This window comes from Arvicanthis niloticus, chromosome 2 (assembly GCF_011762505.2).
Source record: "Arvicanthis niloticus isolate mArvNil1 chromosome 2, mArvNil1.pat.X, whole genome shotgun sequence".
Lineage (NCBI taxonomy): Eukaryota > Metazoa > Chordata > Mammalia > Rodentia > Muridae > Arvicanthis > Arvicanthis niloticus.
Window position 1 is genome coordinate 21,758,279 of NC_047659.1, and position 27,555 is coordinate 21,785,833.

General features: G+C 38.0%; 1 protein-coding gene and 1 long non-coding RNA gene across 2 annotated transcripts in view; one reads left to right on the top strand and one right to left on the bottom strand.

Annotated features, from left to right (window-relative positions):
- Positions 1-27,555, top strand: part of Arhgap15 (Rho GTPase activating protein 15) — a 585,234-nt gene that overhangs the window by 323,630 nt on the left and 234,049 nt on the right. The window contains exon 9 of the mRNA XM_034495451.2: positions 19,780-19,902. Within this exon, the coding sequence (XP_034351342.1) occupies positions 19,780-19,902 (123 nt within the window). The remainder of the gene's footprint in view (positions 1-19,779; positions 19,903-27,555) is intronic.
- LOC143441297 (uncharacterized) overlaps positions 1-27,555 on the bottom strand; it is a 319,239-nt gene that overhangs the window by 271,879 nt on the left and 19,805 nt on the right. The window lies entirely within an intron of this gene.

The following is a 27,555-nucleotide window of genomic DNA, read 5'->3' on the forward strand; positions in this document are numbered from 1 at the left end:
GCCCTCTAATCAAGGCAGCTTTCTCTAGCAATCCTAAAAAACTCTCTGAATAGCTCATCTCTTGAATACTAAAAACCCAGTCTTTTATTTACATATCAATTCAGACATTACCCCAGGTTCCCTTTTGATTATCCCATGAATCAGACTCTCATAATCCCAGCCCCTTGATTCTTTTTTTTTAATTTTATATATTTTTATTAAATCATAATTTTACTTTTTCACACAAGGGTTATAAACACAAAAAGGCAGGATGTGAGGAAGGGGATGACACAGGAGTACAGATATATTCCAGAACAGGGTATCAGCTGGGTGAATGTTCAGGGGACAGGTCACTATGATTCTGCCTATGATTCACTTGTCCTTATCTAAGTTGGCACTATCCGCCAAGGCTACCTATCTACAAGGTCTATGACTATTCAAGCTGGTAAATTTCCACCAAAGCTGCCTGTTTACAATAGCTTATAGTGATCTGCTTCAGTGTTTTTTCAGAGACCCAAGACTTTGTGTTAGCAGGCATGTATGTCAGACCTATTGCTGATTTTAGGCCTGTGGCTGATTTTAGGCCTTCAGTGCATAAGCAGGGCTGCCCCCTGACATCTCCTCTCTTCTCCAAGTATAAAAGCAGCCCCTTGATTCTTAGAAAAAGAAAGCAAGCACATTCTTTTTTCAACATTACAAATGAATTCAGAGATTTGCCTGTCTTTGTGAGCACAGATAATGAACTATCTGGTGGGATCCAGTCCTGAGATTACCATTTCCACTGTGCATGGGTCCAACCATGCACAGTGGTTTGTTCCAGATTGTCCTTGAACTCAGGAATCTTCATGCCTTTTGCATCTGCCTGCCTTTGTATTATTTTGACAAGCTGTTTCATAGTGCAGCTACCTCTGTTTAGGTCTGAGAAACTCCTTATGCAATTCATGTTGCATTCTTATATTTTGAATAGTTGAGAAACTGTACATTCTTGAACTCATGTTTTCAGAGGTCTTTCCCACAGCCTTAAGGACTGTTCTAAATGTGTCTCGGTGTTTACCATTTTTGCACAGACATTAGCCACACCCTGGCTTCCTGGGCTCATGCTGTGGCTGATTATTAAGGAGAAATTAACCTTGGCAAAGATGGCATTCCTCAAAGGAAAAGCATGAAAATATGTAATTTATTATGCAAACAAGCATAATGTCCACAGCAACCATTGACACTCATGGAGATCCATGCCCTCTTGGCTCTCTGCCAAGGGTCCTACCCATATCACATTGTCCCTTACATGGCCAAGCAGGGCTGGGGACTTCTTTATTTCACCAACTGTCTCAATGCACTTTATGGACATTATTGTCACTTGCTGTGGGTTCTTATAAATGAACTATTGCTTACTAGTAAAGATGGTAGAATAAGCACTGTCATCTTGACATCAGAAAGTCTTCTGGGTACAAAGAGATCATATTTGCCAGAATCCCTAGAAATATTTAGTTTGGACATTTGCTCTCTCAGTTATAGAGAGTATCCTGGTTTCATTTCTGTTGCTGGATAAAATACTCTGACTAAAAGCAACTTGGAAGAGAAAGGGCTTGTTTGGTTTATATTATCAGGTTACATACTGTCACTGCAGGGAAGACAATAGAACCTTGAAGCAACTGGTCATATCCACTGTCATGAGCAGATTGAGAATGAATGAGTTCAGCTCACTATCTCATTTTCCATACTGTCTTTGACATAAACCTACTGAGTAGTGTCGCCCACTTTTATGCTGGGTCTTCCCACAACAATTAACATAACTAAGACAATCTCCTATATACGTATCGACAGTCTAACCTGATACAGAGAAGCCTTCATTGAGGCATTATTCCCAGACAATTCTACATTATGTCAAATCAACAATTACAAATAACAGAGGGTGACCAGTATCTATAAATATTTAAGGTTGGCATATTAAAAGAGAGAACATTTATAAACAAACATATTAAACTCAAGAGCCTAATGATTGTAGAAAAGTAAAATGCAGCTTGTCTGGCCTGCTGTACTAACTAGACATACAACTAGAAGTGAAAAGTACATCTTCTTCTGAGGCTTTTAAGTCTAACCCTGAGCTGATTTAGGCTTCTGTGTTCTGCAGCATGACTCCCCCATGGTTACTGGAGCCAGTTCTTTTTATGACATGACACCCAGAAACTGTGTGTTATTTTTTTCTCATTACTGTGACAAGATGTCTCATAAAAGCAACTTTAAAAGGGAAGGTTTATTTTGGCTCATGGTTTAAAAAGGCTTACAGTCAATCATGGCAGTAAGGCAGTAAGGCAGGAGCAGGAGACAATGGTCACATTGCACCTATGGCCATAGAGTCAAGAAAGATAAATATTGACTCTCGGTTTACCTGCTCTTATTGTTGTTGTTTGTTTTGGCTTTGTTTTGTTTTGTTTTTTCTTTTTATTCAAATCATGTCTCCCACCCTTTGAATAGTATTGCCCACATTCAGGACGAGTCTTCTCTCCTCAGTTAAACCACTCAAAACAACCTCACACTCAGGCAAAGGATGGTTGCTTGCCATTTCCAAATTCTGTCAAACTGGAAAAGAGGTTAACTACCACAGCCTGGCTTTAGCCTGCACTGTCTATGCCTCCACCACCATATGACTGTTGGGCATTTGCAATATAGCTCAGTGTAAACAAAAATATGCTGTAGGTATAAAACACATACCTGACATTAAAACTTAGTACAAGAGAAAAAGAATATGCAATATTTCAATAGTTTAAAATTGGTTATTCAGAGAAATAGAACAAATCAAATATAATATTAAAATTAATTTCAACTGTTTTCATTAAACTTTTTAATGTGGCCAGTAGGACATTTTAAATTATTTATATAGTTCACACCATATTTCCTATAGACACTAGTGGTTTTGGAGTTCTGAAACCTCTGCTGCAAACCGAGATGCTCTCTCTAAGAATTATTTTCTGTCTTTCCTCCCTTCTCCTGTGTCTCTCTTTATTTAACCCATTAATGATACAGAGAGTTCCATTTATACTCACTAGAATCTTTGTACTTATAATCAATGTTTGTATATATATATATATATATATAAGTATAATAAGTATATATATATATACTTATTATACTTATATATATATATAAGTTAAATTATATATATATATAATTTTAAATTATATATATATAATATAAGTTAAATTATATATATAATATAAAATATATATATATAATTTATAATATATATAAGTTTGTATATATATATAAGTATAATAAGTATATATATATATACTTATTATACTTATATACTTGTGTATATATACTTATTATATTATATAATATATTATACATATTATATATGTTATATAATATATAATATATATTATATTATATATTATATATTATATTATATATAACATATTATATAATATATATTATATATTTATTTTTTTAACTTCAATCTTGGTTCAACTTCTTTTCATCTGTAATTATTTTACCATATTTTAGTAGGTGTAAGCATTCTTTATGTATTTAATGGAATTTTTCAAAATTAAATTCTATTATCATAGAAATAAGATAAAAGATAATATAAGTTTATATTCACATCTATGAATATGCAAATAAGAAATGGGTACCACAACTACTTCTAGATGTTCCAGGTTTGAAGTGAAGGTTTTGAGAGGAGATTGTCTTTTTCTCAGTTTGTGGATATAAACTTACACTGTCAATTAGCAATAATTATTAATCATCATTTTCTCCTTATGAACTATTGAATGAAGTCTATTTTCTTAGGTAGTTTTTATCTGTAAATATTAAAATATTCTTTAAAATGATTTAAGAGGTTTTATTTTTCTAGAGAATAAATTTCAGAATATTATCCAAGTCATTCAATGTGTACTCTCCACTCATTTGCCCAAATCTTTTGTAACACTAAAATAATATTCCCTAAAAAATAAACTGTAATTATCAAGCACTTTCTTAGCCTGTGCAAGGCCTTGATCTGGATGCCCAGCAAATCAGAAAATAACAATGCAAAATGGAGAAAATTGTCTCATGGCAACACTACAATATTAGCATTGGGAAAAGAGATATTAGTAAGTACAATACATATGAACTAAATTGTGTTCAACACTGAAAATAAAAGAAGGGGAAGGAAGAGTGTCTAGCCAGTGTGAGTGAAACTCATAGTTTTAAGTGAAGAGGGAGCCTACAAGAAACAATGCTTGGGTTGGGACTGGAGAGTGTGAACCTTGGCTCTGAGTCTAATGAAGGATGATGTGGTCATAACATACTAACATACTAACATACACTGACTGTTAGTACAACCAGTCAATTCCGTCTAAGGGTATGGAAACAGGATTTAAGTCTGTTAAATCCTTTTAGTCTACTAAGCAGAACTAATCAAGCTGGAAGGTTGTGAATATGCCTCTACTTATAGCAGTTGCAAAGCACATGTGTCTTCTTCTACACGTGAATCTATCCCATCATCCCCCAGTCTACCTACAATCCAGCTGCTCCAGACTATAGAGCACCCCAGAACTTACATTTATCTGCATTTCCTCAAGAATTAAGGATCATTTTTAAGAAGAAGCATGACTTTATTTTTATATCTTAAATATTCATTTTGTGTCATTATATATCAATGTATGTGCATATATATATGAGGGTATACATGCTGAGGCTAGAAGATGGGCCTGGATCTCTGGGGCTATACTTGCAGTGGTTGGAAACCACCTGGCTGGTATGCTGAAAACCAAACTCCATCCTCTACCACAGTAGCCCCCTTCCCTGAACCCTGAGAACCATTTCTCTAGCCCCCATTTCCCTTTTAATGCAAGTAGTGTGTGTGTGTGTGTGTGTGTCCATCCGTCCATCTGTCCGTCTGTGTGTCTGTGTCTGTGTGTCTATCTGTGTTTACAGGTATGTGGTTGTGGACACATTTGTACTATTTGTAGTGTGGAGGTCAGAGGACAACTTCAGGTATCAGTCCTTGCTTTCATTCTTGTTTGAGGCAGGGTCTCTTATTTACCACCACTTTCCAGGCTAGCTGTCTCATTAGCTCCTAATAATTCTTCTGTTTCTGCTTCCCTTTTTGCTGGATGCATGCTAGTGTTATGCATGTACTGAATCTGTTGTCTCTGGGGTTCCGAACTCTAGTTTTTTATGTTTGTGTGGCAAACATTTAATCCAGTGATTTCTAGGAGGAATTTTCACAAAATATTTCAATTATAACGTGTGTTTTAGTTACCATGCCTGAAGCATGTATGTTTTTGTACCCTAAGACAACTATAAGGCATGAAAGTACCTTGAATATAATATCAATGTCGTGTATCATTTCATAAGGTCACATGGGTGACATATTTATCAGAGCAGATAGCATGCCATTTCTGACTAAGTAGACATACAATTTATTATAAAATATAAACTTTAAAATCATGTGCACTTTTAAATTGTTATTAGCAGAAGTAATAATTGACATAGTCTTGTTTGCTATGCGTCTACCAGTGTGTCCACTTCAGCAATGCATTAATTCTATACCAAAGTTGCAGGAAATTCTCATTTGTCAGTTGGAGATTTGGGTATACAATGAATTAAAGATGTGCTACGACCCAAAACCCATCCCCGGAGCTCTCTTTATATAATATAAACATTGACTTTTACTAATAATTGTTAGTGATATGCTTCATTTAAGTTCTATGTACTGATTCTGAGTTTCTTAAATTACCCCATGTCCTCTTTTGGTTCAGACACTTTAGATGATGCTTAATTATCAGTCTCTGAAAGCCAAAGACTGGGTCTCATTTCAGTCTTACGGTGTTGCTTCTGTAGCAAGCTGAATGTTAATATTGATGACGATGATGAGGAGGGAAGGACTAGGATATGGCATTGTTTTCCCCATGTCTACTGTAAAACAATGTCATCATGGGTAAGAGCATATTCACTCATTGCAACACAGCACTGAGATCCCCCCATTATGCTGATGAAGACATTGGAATCTGGGGACACTGATCCATGCACTGCCCTGGTAGCAGAATCAGAATTCAAATTCAGATCTCAAAACAAAGGGCTATGTGCTCTCGTCTACACATCAGGCCCAGGTTGTTTTTTCAACAAACGTTAACCATGTTCCAGGCCTGATGGGACTGTGGAGAGACCTGTTAAACTTTGAACTGCAGCATGAGAAAACCTCTCCACCTTCAGCCTCAACTGCGATGGTACTCAAAAAAAACAGTTTATTTTACATAGCCACGAAACTGGCAAAAGAAATATTTAGGCCAAACTGCCAGGTGACCAAAAACAATTCTCAGTTGACCATTTCCTTGCAATATAGCAATTAACATCATTTTTCTTTGCAAGGGCCACCCATGATGCCTGGCCCTGCCCCCTGCTTTCCTTGTGAGCCATCATGTGAGCCAGCACCTGTGTGTATGATTGGGCATGCTTCTCACACAGGTGGCTTTTTATTTTTTTCATCTGTGCCATACAGTGCAAACAGCTAAAACTTGTTCTTTGTTGGCTAACTGGGAGACATATTTCTTGGTGGGTATTTCTTACTGCTACAAAACCTGGGTTGAGAGAAGGACCCAGCCAGAATATCCCTTGCACTTTTTTTTTTTTTTTTTTTTTTTTTGCTTCTGCTTTGAGAGTTTGGTGGATTAAGGGCTAACAATAACAGTAGTTCTTACTATTGCCCAAGACTCACCCTGTCTTCCTCGCCATTCATAATGTCCGTGTTTGGAATCAATGCTGATGACTACATCTGTTGTGTTATTTAAAGTAGATCTTTAAGTCAAAATGAGAATGTGGTACAGCCTCATTTTAAGTTTGCTTAATGTTTCCAACCATATTTTAGAAATAAGTCAAAATACTTTCTTCTAAAGTGCATTTTTCTTTTGGTTTTGAACCTATGTGTGTTTTAAAGGTCATTCAATCTGCACATTTCTAACTCCTCGGGTCTTGAGCCATCACTGTGTTATTTTATGTAAGAGGCACTTAATGTCTCAAGAAGATGATGTTTTTTTCTCCTCGAGACTGTAAGTTTCATTTTGTCAAGAGTGAACAAGCTTGTAATGGTCCACAATCACAGCCTGTTCAAGTCCAAAAGCTGGAATTTCAGAGGGGTTGGAACTTGGCGCAGCACGGTTTCCCATCCATAGCTCAATCCTCTCTATTCCCTCACAGCTTAGGCAGAAACACATGGAAAGGATATCCAGCACAGCCCTTCTCGGTGACATCTGCATCTGGAGGGGTGTCCTGGCATTCGGCAACACAGCTCTCTGTCCCCCAGGGAAAGGGAAGGCTGAAAACCCCAAATAATAAGAATAATCTATTGCAGATTTCAGGTTACCAAAAAGTTGGAGAAAAGAATCACAGCCAAACACTTAGCATTGTTGCATGTCAAAGGAAGGCTACTGTAATTTCCCCCCTTGGGCATGTATTTTTCATATTATTATGCATAATTATGCATATAAATTTCAATATATTTCCATATTATATTCAAGACTCTCCGATTGTGAATACATAGAATAAAACAATTGACAGCAATTATTGCATTTGGAGTTAAATCCTAGTCACTAGAAGCACTGGGCCAGCAGTGGGCGCCTCAAGCAGCCGAAAAGGCTCCCTTGAACATTCTTCTGGATTTAAGAACAATTTTTCTAATAAAGTCAATCTGGGATTAAAGAGGCAAAAAGGAGGTGCTGACAAAGAAACCAGAAATGATGGTTAAGAAGTTTGGATTCCAGCTTTGCTCCGTCTCTTCCTTTGTTGCCTTGGGCAAGTGACTTCAAAATTGAGTCTTTCTTCATCCCCCAAAACTGGGGACACTTGCACTTTGTTCTTTTCAGCCTTTTTTTCCAGATTTAATATTTCATGTTTCTGAGACACCCACCAACCTGAACTGTGCCCAAAACAATGAGGTTTTCTGATGTTTTCAAAAATCAAAGAAAGAAAAAGGGTGGAGAAGGGGGAAAGAGAAGTTAGAGAGAGAGAAAGAGAGGGAGAATTTTATTACAATTGACTCTTTTTGGAAAAAGAAATAGAGTATTTGTGTGTAACACTTTAGTTGGAGAATCTGCAAGAGTGGTAGGGAAACAGAAAGCAGTTTAGCTTATGACAGGCCTGGTGACCCAGGTCTCTCTACAGGACCCTGAGGGATTTCAAAATAGCCCAAAAGCAACATACATCCAGACCACAGCAAGCGACAAAATGACAGGAGTCTTTCTGGGCTTTTTCTTAGGTTTTGAATTCTCCTTTAGAAATGTATGTTATGAATTATGATTACTGTGCTACAGCCAAGTATTCACCGGGCTCCAGCTAGATCTTTGTTTAGCGAGCATAAGCTCCCTGCCAGCTGCAAACTGCAGCTGTCTGTCAGCATTTGTAAGGACAAACTATGCTGCTATCCCTGATCACTTAGCTGTAGACTACACACTGTGTCCTCAGATATGCTCGGCGCACCCTTCGCATGCATTTTCAATACACTTCCTGTGGGGGTGGGCAACAGTGCTTTGCACGCACATTTTGGAGCAAATAGCTTAACGCTTATGTCAAAATAATTCTTCAAATAATAGAGGGTTCTGTCCCCCAAACACTTCTTTCTGAGAGGCTGTGTCTGGCCTGACATTTTCCCATCCCTGATATCACCAGGCAGACAAGGGAGGTTGCCACGCTTACAGTCATTGCACAGGCCTGCAGAGCCAGCCAAGAGTGCAAGCCCAGGCCAGGCGCCGGTCTCAGCGTTCGGGAATGTGGGGGTGAGAAGGCCACCTGGAAGGGTGAAGGAGGCAGAGCAGAGCGGCCATTGCCCTACAACATGGTCTGGAGCTACAGGCAAGACATAGAGTTCTTATCTCAGCCCAAATCCCATCCAGAATGTGCAAACTGGGCCAGGAACTCGGTGGCTTTCCAAGAAGGGGCTTTGAAAGATGATTTTAGACTAGAATTTGTCGGCCTTCTAGGGGTGTGTGTGTTTTCTATAATCTCTAGGCACATTTGGCTAGAAGAAAGCTGGCGGCAGCCGACCAGATTAATTAAAGTGTTTGCAGGGTTAGTGAAAGTCTATGCAGTTTTCATCATCAGAGTTAAGTCATACAGGGACAGCAATTTGGAGAACACTCTGAGAATTATCCTAGACACTTAGGAATGGCTGGCTTGGTTTTCCCCAGCCAGGGCTTACCTGGTAAAACTGATACTGAAAGGTCTTTGGGTTAGAGTCACTCCTTTTATACTCCCCAAGACATGCTGGCATCAGAACCGGCTTGTGGGTCTGTCATTTGGTGTTTTTTTTTTTTTTTTTTTTAATGATTCTATTTTCTAGTAAGGAAAAGAAAAAAAAGATGGAATTCTTCCCATTCACAGGGGTATTATGAGAACTGCGTTTTGCTACAGAAACAGTATTGTTTCCACAAGAAATGTTCTCTCCTGGGAGAAGAGGCACACTGCAAACTCAAGTTCACAGCAAAACTGTACAATGCGTAGCACATGCCCAAAGTTGGCCTAATTTACTCAGTGAAAAAAAAAATATCCTAACGTTTTGGAAAAGACACACATATTCCTCCTCTCTCTGTCTCTGTCTCTGTCTCTGTCTCTGTCTCTGTCTCTGTCTCTCTGTCTCTGTGTGTGTGTGTGTGTGTGTGTGTGTGCATGCGCACGCGCATACTCACACTTGAGTGTTTAGGGTTATGTGTGTTTATCAGCAGGGGAGCAGAGACCTCCAAACATAAACACGTTCTTTCCCACAAGTTTAACATATACACAATGCTTGGAATAGTTTCTTTCAGTAGAAGAAACCGTGAGAGCCACAGGGCAGTAAATAACAGCAAAACACTCTCAGTCTATGATTGTTCCCTATTCACAAGGATTGTAAAATGAAAACAAAGACCGAGAGGAATCAATATTTTCTAAACGAATAGCAACTTGCAACGCATGGGTATTTGGATTGCTAAGTACCTTCACTTCTCTGCGCTGTGTCTGCTGCCTCGCTTGTCGGGAAACCCTTTTGCTGGATGTGCTCCATACGATGAGCTTGGGTGTTATAATAAACAGAGAGGAAGGCTGCAATAATGTATTTTGGTTAGAAAGAAGCACTTGAAAGAAATTGGTTTTGCTATACACATGATGTGAGCCAATCAATAGTTGTTTAGTCTGACAAGCACTGTCAATATCCACTGTCACAGTTCAGAAAGTCTTTAACAGATAGTGCTTCAAAACCCAATCGTTTTAACACATGCTCGAAGTCTTGAAACACAGTCTACCTGGCAGATATTAATCACAGGTAACTCTGGGAGTTACATACAAGGTAATTCTTTAATTGGGTGGTAGAGAACAGTTCCTTTTGAATGTATACAAGCAAACATTTATGTACATAAAAATGCATGTGCATATACATAAATGTATATATAAATATGCAGCAGCCAAGATTAAGCTCTAATGATATTAGATAGTGAATGCTCGGGAAAGGGTGAGAATGTTCAGTGTTTGACTGCAGGATGAGGAGGGGGAGTTTTGCTGCTGTGCTCATTGCTGATTCTGGGTACAACACTGACTGCGTAGGACACATACCCAAACCTTAAGAGTAACGACTGCGAGCATAGACTGACTGCTTAGCATATGCTTTTCACTCTGATTTTTACTTCGCATCTAGCAGGGCCTTTCCCTTTCACCGCAGTCTGTTATGGGCATCGCTAACCTCATTTAACAAAGAAAGACACAGAGACACAAAAGAACTCTTGCAGGGTTTAAATAGCATCCCATGTTATGTGACCTGTTGAAATGTTACTGAATTCAAAAGAGAAAGGGTCACAACTGGCTGCTGTGGCTGTTGTTGTTGTTTTAAGGAAGAGTGTCAACAATTGGGAAGAAGCTATTATAGTTCTTATGTTCTGTTCCATTAAGTCCCATTGAGTCCATAACTCAAATACTCCTCCGGCAAAGCAATCATGAATGAAGTAAATCACATCTCTGTGATTGGACATAGAGAAACGTGAGATGTCCTGTCAAGAGTTAGAGAAGAATAGAGAGGTTGTGGGGGGTGGGGTATGTTCCCCAATACTCTTGGTTGGGTGTGTAAATACATCAGTCTTGGGAAAACTATATGTAACATCTAGAATAGAGCTGTGAAATCAGGTTAGATTGCTAGCTACTCTTGTTTTAAAGGAGTCCCAGTCTTTATCTGCATCTCCTCTTTCCTATTCAGTATTTTCTTGCTCCAGACAGCCGCTGGGAGAAGAGTAAGTGATTCTCCTGTGAGTGTGAAGCCTTTCTGCAGTATGCTGCTTCCAATGTCAGAGTGATTACACCACCACGTGCCATCCTCGACAGTTAAGGTTGGCAACCCCTAGATCAGCTGTCCATCAGCTCCTCTGCTGCCCCACAAGTCAATCATCTCACCTAAGGCCGACCACCCACTCCCCTCTCAGACCTGCAGTAATACACTCCACCCTGCTCTGGGATCTGTAACCATTCCTATGAAGTGGAGCTTTGAAAATGTTATATTGAAATTACTGAATTAAGGCAAAAGGAGGAATACTGACATTATTTTTTATGTCATTTAGACATTGAGTAACATGCTAGAAAATATAAAAGACAGGACACTGATTCATGACTCAAGCATTCATGTATTCTGGCTCTGTTCCTCACCTGTTACATGATGCAACTCCCAGACCTTCAGATTTCTAAATGAAGAATGGACAATTAACAGGGCCGAAACTACAACATTGGAAGGTTGTAATGATTAAATATGATACACTGTGCTTAGAAAGTTCTTTGGCATATAACAAGTACTCCAAAAATGTTTGTCATTATTAGTAGAATGACTAACAAAGGTTGAAATTAAGATAGTTAATATATAGTTAAGATATAGATAATATATAGATAATATCTATATAGTTAATATATAGATAGTTAAGATATAGCCTATAACTATATCTATATAGTTAATATATAGATAGTTAAGATATAGTCTCAATACTATATCTGTATGTATGTATGTATGTGTATATACATATATCAATATGTATAGCTGCATCTAAATATGAATATATGTATCATAAGTATATATTATTATCTACCACATGTTATATATTTTTCTTTTATTTTCTTTTGGGTGTGCCTTGTATATTTGTTAATATGTGGTACAAGAGGTGCAAACTCAGGTCCTAATGCTTCTATGGTAGGCTGCTTACCCACAGGTGCTTACCCACAAAGCATACTTGTCAGCCCTAAAATTTTTGTGTAATTCAAATACATACTTAAAGTATTCCATCTAAAGATTATTTTAAAGGCATTTCTCACACCATACATGACATACATGAGGGTAGTGGTGGTGACTCTGTGTGTGTGTGTGTGTGTGTGTGTGTGTGTATGTTTCTGTGTTTCTGTTCTGGCTCAGATTTCATACTTTGACAACAGAAGCTCTGGCAGTTTCTCAGGAAATTGAGATCAGTTCTACCTCAAGACCCAGCTATACCATTTGTGGGCATACAAACAAAAGATGCCTTACCATACCACAAGGCCACTTGATCCAGTATGTTCATAGCAGCCTTACTTGTAATAGTCAGAAAATGAGAACACGAAGATGTCCCTCAACCAAAAACTAGATAAAGAACATGTAGTGTGCTTACACAATGGAACATTACGTATCTATTACAAACAAGGACATCTATTTTAAAATAATCAAAATGGCAGACAGACGAATGGAACTAGAAAATATCATCCTGAATGAGGTAAACTGGACACAAAAGGACACGCATGATGGGTACTCACTTATAAGTGGATATTAGCCAGAAAGAACAGGATACTCATGACAGAATCCACAAACTCAAAGAAGTTAAATAAGAAGGAAAGCCCAAGGGAGGATGCTTGAATCACAAATGAAAATCCATAGCTGGTGAAGTTGGATGGTTTGTCTCTAGGATGTGCCGGAGACCTGGAATTGGGGAGGCTCTAGTGAGTCAGTCTGTGAGGGTTATTGTAGCTGAGACTCCTGGGAGTGGGAGATATGGCACCTGAGTACACACCTCCTGCAACCAGGAAGGTTTCCTAGTGGAAGGATAAAAATACCAACCCACATACATAACCTTTGACCTGAAATTGTCCTACTTACAAGTGCAAGGACAAAGATGGAGCAGAGATTAAGGGAATTGTCAACCAATGACAGGCCCAACTTGAGAACCATCCCATGGGCAAGAACAAATTCCTGACACTATTAATGGTGCTCTGTTTTGCTTGCAGACAAAAGAGTAACATAACAGTTCTCTGAGAGGCTCCACCAAGCAGCTGACTGAAATACATGCAGAGACCTACAGCTCAAAATTAGACAGAACTCAGGAAGTCTTAAGGAGGATTTGAGGAAAGGATTGGGGATCCCAGAAGAGGATAGAAACTCCACAGAAAAACCAATAGCATCAACTAACCTGGACCCTTGGTGGTTCCCAGAAATTGAGCAACCAAAGAGTGTACATGAGCTGAATTCAGCTTCTACCCTGCACATATGTAGCAGATGTGCAGCTTGGTCTTCATGTAGGTCTCCCATCAACTGGAGTTTGTGTGTGTGTGTGTGTGTGTGTGTGTGTGTGTGTGTGTGTGTGTTGCAGGACTTTCCCTGACTTTGTTGCGTGCTTGTGGATCCTATTAGCTAACTAAGCTGCCTTGTCTGGCCTCAGAGGGAGATGTTCCCAGTCCTGTAGTGACTTGATGTGCCAAGGTGGCTTGGTACACAGAGCAGACTCCCACTTCTCAGAGGAGAAGGGGAGGGATGGGAAGAGACTTTGTGAGGGGAAGACCAGATGGATGGGGGACTGTGATAGGGATGTAAAATGAATAAATAAATGAATTAATGGAGAAAAATAAACATAAAATTAAGTTCCAAAAAAATCAATGCTTGAAAATGTATATATACATATATAAATATATATGTGTATATATATACATATATATATATAACTATTAATGTGTATATATACATAACTATTAAAATATTAACCATATATGTATATTATATATATATATATATATATATATATATATATATATATATATATCTTCTAAAGATATGTTGTAGTGTTTGCAAGGACAGGAATTCTGAAAACTAAAGGAAAGCTGTACAGTCTTCTCGCTCTGCCCCACAGCTGTTTTTTAAAAAACAGACATCTCCATACATTTTCAGGAGTGTAGAAGCTCACATGTGCTCATGCTATATTCTGCTATATTCTGTTGGCTCTCACTGTGAATACGCATGGTGAGAGATGATTCAGCAGTGTGCATTCTAAGGTTTGGGTCAGAAAATAAACAATAACTTTCATCACAAAGTTGTTTTTATTTTGCAACACTTCTTACTTTTTTTTCACAAGGGTCTAAATGATAATTTCCTAGAACTCTTCTATGTGCTTAGCTGTCATGCTTACAACTCCATAGGCCAGGGTGTTCCCTCTTTACAGACCCAGGTTCACATTCTGTATCAGGCCCTCTTGTTTCATTTGCCTCTGCCTGTTTTCCACCATGGAGATGGTACCCATGCCTGCTGTTAATATACCTCCTTTGCTCATAGAAAACAGGTTTCTACTGCACAGTGCTATTTGTTTGGGTTGATGTGTTTGCTTTCTCTCTCTCTCTCTCTCTCTCTCTCTCTCTCTCTCTCTCTCTCTCTCTCTCTCTCTGTCTCTTCCACTCACTTACTCCTTCCATCTCTCCCTCCTCCCCCTCTTTTACTCTCCCTTTCTCTCTGTCTCTCCATCTTTATCTTCTCCATGATTGAAATTTCGAAATCAGCCACTGCTTTAGCTCAGGAGCCACATACATTATTCGCAAATTTATCAAAGTTGCATTTAGAAGAGTTTACTGGCACCGTGTCAATTCATGGGGAGTCAAGATAAAATATCTAGTCGATAGAAAAATGTTTTAATGAGTTGACCCCATATCTTACACTGTTGTTGATCCTATTTTAGGGAACAGCTAAGTTGTGTTTCTCTAAATATCTAATAGATGGATGCTATCAAAGTATATTTTCTCTTACTTCCTTTTGTTCTTCTGGAAATGAAGTATAAATTCAACCAGTGGTACAAATATCTTTTTACACACTAGATCATAAAAAGAAACTTGATAAATCTGTCATAGAAAGCAGGTTGCATATTGCATCACTGAGTAATTCACAGACAATGAACTCATTAGGAGAGGAAGACATGGATATATACACATATTACTGGAAAAAGTACCCATGGAATTTACATATGGTTGAATTATAGTAGTCCCAGCTCTTTAATAACACTGAGATTTTAAAAGTAGGTTCAGACTTGACTATTTCGCTAGGAATTTTATTCTAAAAGAAAACAATTTCACTATATGAATTCTCACTTCCCCATAAAAGGGTACTGAATATATATGATGTATGCAAACTCTTCCATTATGAATCAAATCTCCTGTCTTGTATTTTTACAATGTCTAAGTGGTACTTAAGTGGTTAAAATGAAGTACTGCTGTTCAAACTCCATGCATTAACTCTTCTAACTATTTCCAGATTTAATCATTGTTTTTACTTTGAATGAATCACTTAAAGTTTCAAAAACTTGGTTTCTCAGACTGTATATTGGGGGTTTAAATTATGAATTCTACTTATATTGAGCATGTGTGAAAAGGAGATATTGCATGACCAACAGTATTTTAAGGCTAAACCTTCTCCTTTTGTCCATTCCAGCATAATAAGTAACACACAACCCTGGATGCTCTAAAACCACCTGCTAGAAAGGACAAGACAGTGTCCATTCCAGTGCCATCATTAGATCGAGTGTGTATGCCTTGAGCAGAAACCGGCAAATGCTGAAAAGAAACTTAATGGGCTTTCTTTCTCTTTTCCATCAATTTTGAGTAATGTCCCCTCAAGAAGTTTAGGAACATTTCAATACAGAATAATCCTAAATACAAGGAAGTTGTGTTGGAAAACCTGGGTTGAGACAACACCACACTGGTTGTGCGGTCCTTGGAATGTCTTGGGAATTACCTCAGGGCCTCTGAGGATAAAGGCTTGGCTTTATCTTATTCTAGCATATCTTTCTGGAACTCTCCCTGTGGATACTACAGGGTGCTAAGCTGACTGCACTTGCCTCTCCTGCCAGCTTTGCCCTGTCTTCCTGCTGAATGAAAGATGAAGTTTTAGGAGACTCCTGGCTGCTGGCAGGACTCTTTAGCTATACCTGAGGTTGCCTCACACCAAAGGTCATTAGTAAAATGAGAGAAAGGAACACCGAAGTGTTCAAAACTGCGTTTCTAAAGGGTTACAGCTATTCTCTCTTTTAGTGACATTTCTGAAGCCTTAACTCTCCTAAAATTTCCAAATATATAAAAAAAATAACAATGAAAACATGTAATTGTGACATGGGAATACTGCGAGAACAGCAGTTTGGCAGGAAAAGGAAATATTTCAAAATAAGTCCCAAGCAAGCAAAGTTCTGGCAGATACACGATCCTGGATTATATTATCCAAACTGTTAGATTCTGGAAGATTTGGGGTTTTCTTTTGTGGTTCTCATACACTCAATAGAATGGCTGTAGATGACTGTCCTCCACACTGTGTGGCCCTTCTATCTATTCCTACTCTACTGTGGGAAAAAATGTGCAAGAGATACCAGTGAACTCACGAATGGCTGTCCTGGGTAGAAAACGTGTGTTGAGCTAAGGCCTACTGTCACACTGTCTTAAGTGAAGATCACTTGAGAAAGCCACTCTCTTTAACATCTTCCAAAGCCCAGGATCCTAGCACCGGTCTGCCTTAGCACCAATTAAATCTCTGAACTGGCTACAAATCATGTTTGAAGATAGTGCTATCTGCTTCTATGTGCAGAGACTAACATCACATACTGTTTCTTTTTTTCTTTAAGATTCTTGGTCTTTGGGAAAAAAAAAAACATTCTATTTGAGCTTCAAAGGAGATATCACCATCAGTGGAAAAACAGGAGGGAAGCATAAAGGAAATGCACATTAGTTCCAGATACCCTGAAAATCGAGTACAACCAAGCTAACTTACATGTAGGTGACACTACATAGAATTAAGAGAAATTCCTGTTCCCGTCTGCAAATCAGATTAAGTGCTTTAGAATTCAAATCATATCTCTTTCAGCGCTTTTCATTTTCAAATAAAATGTTTAAATGGGAATGGAAAAAAAAAAAAAAAAAAAACCCTGCTCATTGGCTTAACATAAATCTTCAAGCTGCAGGAAGTTTCACCCTCAAAAAGTAGTTAAATCTCTGAGGAAAAAGAAAAGGCTGAATTCTATTTTTCATAAATGATGGATTATTGTACCACGCTGTGTATTTTCCAGTAAAGTGTCCTTTTATTTGCACTGTGTGATTACAAGTTTCTAAAAGTATGTGTGGGGTCACTGGGTACTGTGGGAAAAGGAAAGGAACCCTGTTCTGGGGAATCAGTAGTGAGATCAGAAGCGAGCTGTCCTGATTATCACAGGCATGTGTTTAAACTTTGCCTGCCTTAATTGCTTATGTTGTATTTACTTAAAATGAACAATTTGGCAAGTTCTTCTCCCTTGACAACAGAAAAGCATAAACTGTTTTATAAGTTTGGCTGTTAAAATCAGATTTGTAAGCCACAATATTCGGAGGAGAGTTTTTACTGCTGTTTGCAGCGTCCAGTGAAGGACCTGTCTTCGTGGCCAGGCGTTTCTTACGATTTTTATTTTGTACTGATAGCACTTTCTTTCAAGTTATTTGGTTAATAAAAAGTACGCCATATATTACCATCTTCGGCTGAGCTCAACGTCTTCATAACTCCCCTCAGAACAAAATGAGCAAAGCAAAGAGGGTAACGGCCTTGCAGTCTGACTTGCTGCCTAAGGATGATTATTTATGGCTTAAGGAAATGGAAGCTGACACTCACCAAGGTCACCACTGCAAGCATCTTTGGAGTTTTTCTCTGTTAAAAACTGTGTAATCCTACCCATGATGCTGTTAGGATGCGTAAGAAGGAGAGGAGATAAAGCATTCAGAACCCTACTTCCATTTCTCTTACAATCCAATACACCTTACAGACATTTCTCACATGTGGAGCCAGATGGTGGTATTGAAAACAATATAATATACATATATATCTCTCTAATTAAGAATAGTCTCTCTGGAATACCTAGGGGTTTCCAAAAGGATATAACTCACTACATAATTATTTTCATAATGTAGCATTTGTAATGTGTATGAGCATGTGTGTGAGTGTGTGTGTGTGTGTGTGTGTGTGTGTGTTGATTTGCAATGAATTTTCTAATCACATAATGCTTACGAGTTAGGTAATGATAAAAAAAATAAAAATACCTTTCCTGATGCTATAATTTTTGACATTCTGTCACGAGATTTGTAGGGATTTGAGGTGACACAAGAAATGGAAATACATAGATGTCCCACATAAACATATAAATGACCTAATTGGTTTAGGCAATAATTCTTAATTAGTAACAATTTCACCTCCTTCCAAGACACATTGGCTATGTCTGGAAGTGCCTTGCTCCATGCTTTGAGGAAGGGGTCGTGCTGGCAAAGTGTTGAGTAGGAAATTGGGAAGCTGTTCAGTGTCCCACACAGTTTACATCAAAGCTTTCTATAGCTACAACAGCAACACCTGTTGGGACTAAAACACATAGTTGAAAACTTAATTTCAGGTTCAATTAACCATTATGATCTTTTTCATTGACGAACATTGTTGTCAGTTCTATATAGCACCCCATGTCTGGTCTCAACCAAAACTTTTAATCTAATTTAAAAAAAAAAAAAAAATCTGTCATTCTCCCCAGCTCCCAGATAGGCAGAATCTTCACCTCCTTCTGCCTTCCCAGCTGGATGCTCATTTTGAGATGGGAGGCCTAATCTTGCCAACTGAAGGTTGCTCTGCCCAGCGTTCAAGATGGAGGACGGACGATACAAACCTTTACATGACCAATTACAGAATTTCTCACCCTCTGAACCAGGAAGATTTTAAGAAACAGACCTCACAGTTTTGTGTATAATTGTGTCAGAACTGCAAAAACAGAGCTTTCCCACAGACACGTCAAATTGCCAGGAGTAATTGATAATAACAGCCGGGAATACGGCTGGACAGGAGGCTCAGTGAAAACCCAGAGCTTATGGGCTACTTGGTCACTGAATTCATAGCCCTTAGCATGAAGTGTAATGATCAGAATGTGTTCAGCAGGCTTTTGTTCAGGACTGAATTTGACACTCACTTAACTGAAAATAGAACTAAGATCTGAAGGCAGAGAAGTAGGAGACCATGGAAATTCTGAAGGAAATTTTACAAATTTGAATAAGAAATGACATTTAAAAAAAAGTAATCACATGAGTTAATATACAAAGAACAGTAACAAAAGTACTTGGATATGTAAAACTTCCAAAACACCACCTTCTGCAGAAATAACATAATCAACATCCACTGAAATTAACAAAGCTAAAGTCCTCCTCCAGTTCCGATGATTTTTTTTCCCCTTTGGCTCTAATTTCATTTCTAGATACAAGAATGTGGAATTATCTAGAGGAATGTTTTCTATGTTTAACATAAGGAAGTAGACATAGTGATGAGTTGTGGCTAGCCCTGTTCCATTTGCACATTGGGTAATAATAGCACCATGCTTCTGGATAGAGAAATTTGCCCTACCTAGACAGCAGGACCCTGGTAGCCATCCAAGAAGTCGCTCTGCTACTTCTGTCTCCCATTTGTTCTTGCACAGAGTAATAATCATAAACAAAAAAATGCACCAACCCCCCAGCAAGAAATAAAACAAAACAAAACTCTGATTTGTTTTTAATCTCCAGTGTTCCGACTGCAGCACAGCGCTTCTGATTCCAGTGACAAGAACCGCGTGAAGAGCAGACTGAAGAAGTTCATCTCCCGAAGACCTTCTCTGAAAACTTTGCAAGAAAAAGGAATCATTAAAGGTATCAGACAGTGTTGCTGTCACAGCTTGTTCTGGAATGGAGAAAAATATTGTTGTTCAGAAAAATGACCCTGGAGTTGGTGGTGTGAGATTATAGAGAAAAGAAATATCCAGAGTTAGCTTCAGAAGACCTGGCCTCTGCACCAGGGGCAGAGAAGTGAGCCCCTCCCTGGAGAATGACAGCATGCTCCTATGGGCCTGTGCTGCTCATATTTGTTGTCTTCGCACAAGTAATATCAGTACCTCCCTTTTACTGTCAAGTGTTTTCTGATTTAAATACTAGTGTCTAGTCACTGAAATCAGAGTCTTAGAGAATGCTAGGAAGAAAGTCAGAGACCCCTAAGAATGACGATTCAGTATGAAGCAAGATGAGGAGATACCCCTGCGAAGATATACCAGGCAGAGAAAAAAACATCCTAAACTGTGCTGCTAAGACTAGCAAGACATTTCCAAGTGTTCAGGTATTGTATCTACCAGTTAATTCTATTGCTACTGTAGAAGTTGTGGATTTCCAGAACCTCCGCTTTGCCATATGTTAAATGGGAATATTTATACATGCCTGGAAGGGCATTTAGAACACTGCCTAATGCACTTCACTGAATAACCTTCAGCCAGTTCTACCTTTGAGTACATCCCATAGATGATGCAATTTTAGAAAGACAGGTGCTAATTATTAGACTACTTAACAGATATAGAAAATACATTAGCATCTCACACAATGCTAATTTTTCCCAAACTTAATTTTTCTTTTCTTTTCTTTCTTTCTTTCTTTCTTTCTTTCTTTCTTTCTTTCTTTCTTTCTTTCTTTCTTTTCTTTTTTTTTTTTTGTGACCCCAGTAAAAACGAACAACATTTTAGTTTAGTGACATGATCTGATTTATCTGATCTGGCTCCAATCAGGTGAGCAAATTAGCCTCTCCAGTGCCCTCTAGAATGGGCTAAGGGATGCAGCCAATCCTAATGCAGTTATTCTAACTGCTGCTCGCCTGTTTTCCTATCTCGAGCTCCATTGCCTCTTCGCCATAGCTCACCAATGAGTCAGTATTCATTAGCAGAGCTATGGAAAATCTATGTGTAATTCTGATTTGATAAGCTTCCATTGTTGTCTTTAGCAGCATCTATTTTTTTTTCCAAATACAGATCAAGTTATGCAAATGTAGTCACTTCCTGGCTTGTTTCAATTTTTATCTATGAACTTTTCTCAGAGATTTTCTCTGAGATTTTTTTTTTCATCTGGATAAATGGCATTAAACCAATTTTTAAAAGGATCTAGCTAGTCAAATTCAACACTTCAGCACAATTTCTTATCATCGTTAAGGCCAAGAGTTAGGAAGGAAAGTAAAATTAAAGCTTTCAATCACTTGAGAAAAAGTATATAGAATAAATGATGAATCATTAAATAGTTAATTTCACCAGTTTTTTTTAAAAAAACTCTTTCAAGGGTAAGAATATTTAGAAAGAGTGTTAATGATCTCTATAAATGGATCTTCAGTGCATTTAAAGGGGATGTTTGTATCATGTTCCTTATACTAACTCTCTAGATGTGAATAGAGAAAAAACCTGAGTTATGTGAGTTACACTTCCTCCTCTGTGGTTCTCCAGGCTCTGTGTAGGTTGTTCAGGGCTCTTGCCGGTTTTCAATATTTTTTCTCTTATGTACTTGTTTCCAAAGGTGGAAGGGAGTAAGCTCTGAAATTAGTCAACCCTCATTGTGGGAACAGAAAGACCAGTGCCTTATAGACTGTGGCACTCAGCGTGGTATCCACAAAGCACACATAGACACAAGCCCTTTATGCAAAATGTATGGGTTTGAGCCATGATCCAATCGCAGAGGCCAAAATCTCTATCTAGAAAGCCACTTGACGGGGATGCATTTTATAATATTAGAACATAGCTCTCGAGAAAAATATAGTGATAACCAAGATAAGATGGCAAGCGGCCAGATAGCCTCTGAAACTGTCCAAAAGTATTCACATTACCTAAAAGGGGAGGAGCCATTTTCAGAGGTATGAGTTTACTACAGTGGTTTTCTCACTGGACACACCACTTGAATCATGTAGATTGTGAGCGAGCGGTACATTTTAGGGTAGAAGATGTGTTTGTACATGGCTGCAGCTCATTTATATTGAATAGCTCTTTACTTTCATTGAAACTTCTCCGTTGTACTCTTTCAAATAGTAGTATCGATGCCCATGAATAGGAAATAGATAGGTTTACAGCTTTTAGAAGAGGTAGCAATTGCTTGGTGTTCAGGCTTCTGCTGTTTCCTTTAGGAACAACCAATATTTCCTGGAATACAAATAATAGAACTATGTGCTTAGAAAATAGTTTTATTCATCTTACTATGGATAGAATCTAAGTGAAATTAATACCACACTACCTCCATGTTTAATTATTAGTATATGAAATCTATTTAAAGATCTAAAGATAGCAGAGGGAACCCCGAGTGTGTGCTACTAAGCCATGTTTCTAATTCAGCTCCCCTTCTGCTCTTAAAGGGACACCGCACTGTTTTCTCTGCACAGGTATTCTGGAGCTAGGCTTCATATCTCTATCATTGTGGTGAGAGTGGAGACTAGTTTGCCAATATCTTTCAAATCTTCAGCAGTGACGAGTCTCTCAGTATCTTTTGTATCTAATGTTTTGGTGTCTTTATCATTCTTAAACTTCTTAAACAATGTCATGGCTGATGGGTTCCATAATAGATAATGTCCTTCCTTCCCAAGAATAAGTTCCACTAGTTAAAATCAATCTGATTTTGTTGTGACTTTTTGTGCAGATACCTCCCACAAGAGTTCTCTGCTTTTTTTTTTTTTTTTTTTTTTTTTTTTTTTTTTTTTTTTTTTTTGGTCTTGCCATCTTTTCTCTTATCTCATTACAAGCTTTCTCACCTGCCTCTCTGTTCTATTCTACCACGCCTGCTTTTTTCCCTCTAAATGTCTTGTGAATTCAGAAAGGATCCTCACCTTGGAAGGGTTTGTTCCAGTCTCATTACCTTCTAGTTTTCTCTAGGTCTTGTGTGCTGTATTTGCTCTCCTGGAAAATTACTCTCTCTAATTTGAATCCTTTTTGTTACTATGAAACAGAATCATTAACTTCATTTAGAACACACAAGACCTTGATTGTCTAAAAAAATCTTCAATATATCTAATCTTATTTGGTTTTGTTTGATTGTTTCTTTGCTTTGAAAGAAGACCTCAGACTTCCACCAACCTTACTAGGGCACTGTTTTGTTTGGCATGGTTCTGTGGTGTGTGTGGGTGTGTGTGTGTGGTTGTGTGGGTTTGTGTGTGTGTGTGTGTGTGTGTGGAGTCTGTGTGTGTGTATGTGTGTGTGGAGTCTCTGTGTGTGGAGTCTGTGTGTGTGTGTGTGTGTAGTCTGTGTTTGTGTGTAGAGTCTGTGTGTGTGTGTATGTGTGTGTGGTGTATTGTGGTGTGGAGTCTGTGTGTGTGTGTGGAGTCTGTGTGTGTGTGTGTGTGTGTGTGGAGTCTGTGTGTGCATATGGAGTCTGTGTATGTGTGTGGAGTCTGTGTGTGTGTGGAATCTGTGTGTATGTGTGTGTGGTGTATTGTGTTGTGTGTGTGTGTGTGTGTGTGTGTGTGTGTGTGTGTTGTTTGGGATCAAACCTTCATACTGTGCAAACTTTATTACTAACTTCTATTCTTCAGCTAATGTCCACATGCTGTAGTAGTTCAATTGGGTATAAAATTTCATTGCTTAGATAAGACAGAATTAAACGTTCTGCTTTTATAACTGTTTGCTTCTTATACAAGAATGGGTGCTTTCTCAAAATAAAATTCTAGGTTGGTATTCTGTATTTAAGGTTTATAAACAAAATAATGTATATAGGTGACAACACTCATCTATTGTATCCTGCTCAGCACTTAATCCCAAGGATAACACCTCCTTTCGGTTCTCAAATGCTCTTTCCTTTGCATGTTGACACATTCCTCCCAAGTGGGACCTACTCCTCTTTTGAGTTCTTCTTTGTGCCACTATTAAATGCCCGAAATGAATTGTTTTTCCAATCTTAATTTTTCTCCTGCTCTTAAAGAATACTCAGCTTCATCCCTCAGCCTTTATAGGCTTTGCAATAGTTCTTTTTCTAGTTCTCTCTCTCTCTTTCTGGTTCCCTCCCTCCCCTCCCTTCCCCTCTCCCTCTCCCTCTCCCCCTCCCCCCTCACTCTCTACTTTTTGTATATCTCATTCTGTCCTATATTATAAGAGTAAAACTTTCCTGCTCACTCTGTTCTAGTCTGGAACATATTAGCACACAGTACATTCGGGTTCACTGGGTTAGAATTATGCACATGGGTATGTTTTTCCTTTAACTTATATGAAAGCATAAACTAAAAGTTTTCTATTGCTTTGGGGATTTGATTTTTAATTATAAAATACTGTCTTTTATTCTTGGGATCATCCATTTCACATTATGTCTTTTATTTATCCATTGTATTTTTATCAAGTCTATCACTTTGCTCAAACATATGACAAATCTCTTAGAAGGTAAAAATACTGAACACACTGGCTTCAGAAAAAGTGTGCTGAGAACTGGGTTAATCCTGTTGCATGTCTTTAGTTCATAATATTTATTTATAAGGTGGCATGTGCTCGTTGATTTCCCAACTATATTGACTTGCCTCATCTTAGATAACTTCAGGGATACTTAAGTAATTATCCAAGCACAACGAATTGTTTAAGATTTTTGTCAAAGAAGACATGTCTTTGAAAAACCATAATACTTTTGTAAAATATGTCATTTATATTAAGAAATAAAGAAATAATCACCAGTCACACAGAAAGTACAGACCATCAGTCCTATGCTTCCATGTTGTGTTTATAGTTAAAGAAAGTATTTTTAAATAATTTTTCAGAACGTATAGCTGACAGAATGACCTCTTTGTCATGCTGTTACTTTAAGAAGATATCTATCTGAGCATCAGTGTGATGCAGCTTTCAACAGAGACATGCTCAACTTTGCCACCTCTCACTGTTGGGCTAAGAATAATTGCATTTGGATTTATACACTAGGGCGTGGGTCTGTCATTACATGGGCATGAGGCACCCTCACTGCTTCCACAATATGCACTAATGTGCTTAAAAATATCTTATAAATCTTCTTCTCTTCAAACTTCTTTATGGCTCATAATTGAACTGTGATCCTTACATGTGAGCCATGTCATGATTTAATATTAGCCAAAATTAATAGCCAACCTTAAGCTTCTTTATCTTGGCCTACAAGCTTCCTGGTCCCTTTGCATTAATAGGTCCTGGGCAGTTTCTGTTATTTAAAGGCTCTTAGGAGTAAATGTATTGGTAATAAAGTACCACATATCTAGCTTTCGTTCAATAATAAAATGCTTGTCGCCATGAGAGACGGAGAAATGCTGGAAACCATGCACCTGGGTAGTCTGTGTCTTTTAGCAGCCTGTTAGCCAGGAAGGAAATTATACAGGTCTTATGAGATATCAAAAACAGATAAAACTTGGGACAATGAAAGAAAATGAGATCCAAAAAGGGAAATATCTAGTTAGAGAACAACAATGAGCCAGTAGAATAAATTGATTTGCTTGTTTTTCAAGGAGTAATTTCCTTATATAAAAAGATCTTTCTTATAGATATTATTTAGAATGTAATATTATTTAAGAATATTATATAGAGTATGCACATATATTATACATATGTTATATTGTTTTGTATATTCATTTTATATATAATACACATATATAATATATATAAGACATATATATGTATAACATAAATGCATGTTACACACACAAACACATTATCATCACCACCATCGTCATCCCTCCAAACCCATGGACTGGCCCTATATAAATGAGTTTGGCCAAACATGGATTGAAAACATTAGATAAAGTGGTATTTGGCTTGTTGCCAATGATCCCCAAGCCTCATGCCTTGACAGAACTCATTGGTATTATATCTAGAATTTTGACATATATTCTATAGGATTAGTAGAAGTAGCAATTAGAAATATTGTATTTGAGTTTTCCATGTGGAAGACTGTCAAGTTTCCTCTAAGTAAGACGTAGAAGAGCTGAAGAGGTGTCTCAGTAGTTAAGGGCACTGAGTGTTCTAGAGGAACCAGGTTCAATCCCCAGCAGCCACATGGTGACTTACAGCCATCTGTAACTGCAGTTCCAGGTGATCTGCCACCTTCTTCTATTCTTTAAAGGAACTGCATACTATGGCACACAGACATACATGTAGGCAAAACACCCACACACATAAAATAAAAAGAAATAAATTTTAAAAAGAAAAGAAGTTGAAGATTATTATCAAAAGGGACAGGGTAGTAGGTAGTGGTCTGCTGCTTGATTCATGTTGTATATGTATGCCATGTTTTAAGCATACATTGTACACTGAATCAAAGTGTGTGTGTGTGTGTGTGTGTGTGTGTGTGTGTTTATAATTAGAACAACCCATCATTCTACAACCCAACTGGATAACACTCTCCAAAGCATATTATTGACTAGTTGTGGAAGACCAAAAATTAGGAGATAGGATATTTCTTGCAGGTGTCAGAAGGCTGCTACTCTTCAGACAGGCAGTTTATGAATACTTCATGCCTCTCATCATGTCCTAAATCTTTCCTCTCTGAAAAGACATGTGCCCTTTGTCAGTGTTCAAAACCCCCTGTTATTAGCTTCCCATGGTCTCGGTGGACCTGTGAGAAAACATTCAAAACCAGTTGTAGATACTGAGTTTCTCTCACATAAACTTTATAATTCTCTTTCTCCACACAGAGTGTTAGTTGCTGATTTTGTTTTGCTATGAAGTAGATAATTCCAGGATATTGAAGCATAATTATGTTTTGATCTAGAGAATGAATAACTATAGAAATAAATAATTCCTATGCAGCCAGACAGGTGGATTTACCATGTTTATGAGAATTGGGATCTACCCGTTCCTTATGTCTGTTGTAAGCAGGATTTAAGAAGCTATAGCACATGGATCTTGAGTGTGTTCCTAAGAACCATCCACACCAGAGCTCTCACAGCAAGGATCTCATCGGGGACCATGTTCAGCAGATGTGCTAGACTGCTACAAGCAAGGAAGTATTGATGTCAACATTTCATCTTGACATATCCTAAGATTAAGGGAGTGTTTTCAGTATCTTTTACCATCACTGACAGCTCAGCTTACAAACACCCCCAAATTCATATCTATAATACATTGCCATATCTATACTACATCACCAATACCCCATAAATTTCCAAAACAAAAATGACTTGTAATACACACACACACACACACACACACACACACACACACACACACACGTACATATTGCCACATTTTTGGTGATTTAAAATTAACTACCCTCAGGCCAGGTGTAGTGGAGTGTGTTCTTGTTCCCTGAAGCTGTTATGGGAGGCTTTTATGGGAGACGCATTTCAGCCCAGGAGCTCAAGACCAGCCTGAGCAACATGGTGTTAACTAGCCTTAAAGAGAAAATAAGTCATTGAGCTCCTATAAAATCCATTCATTAAGAGAACAGCTCCAGTTGCAGATTTTAAAAAAGAAAGAAAGAAAAGAAAAAAAAGAGAAAAAACCACTTTCCCTGAATTTTTACTTTTGTCTGTGGGAGGAAGGCAATAGGTTTGATGGGCATTTGAATAATCACAATTAG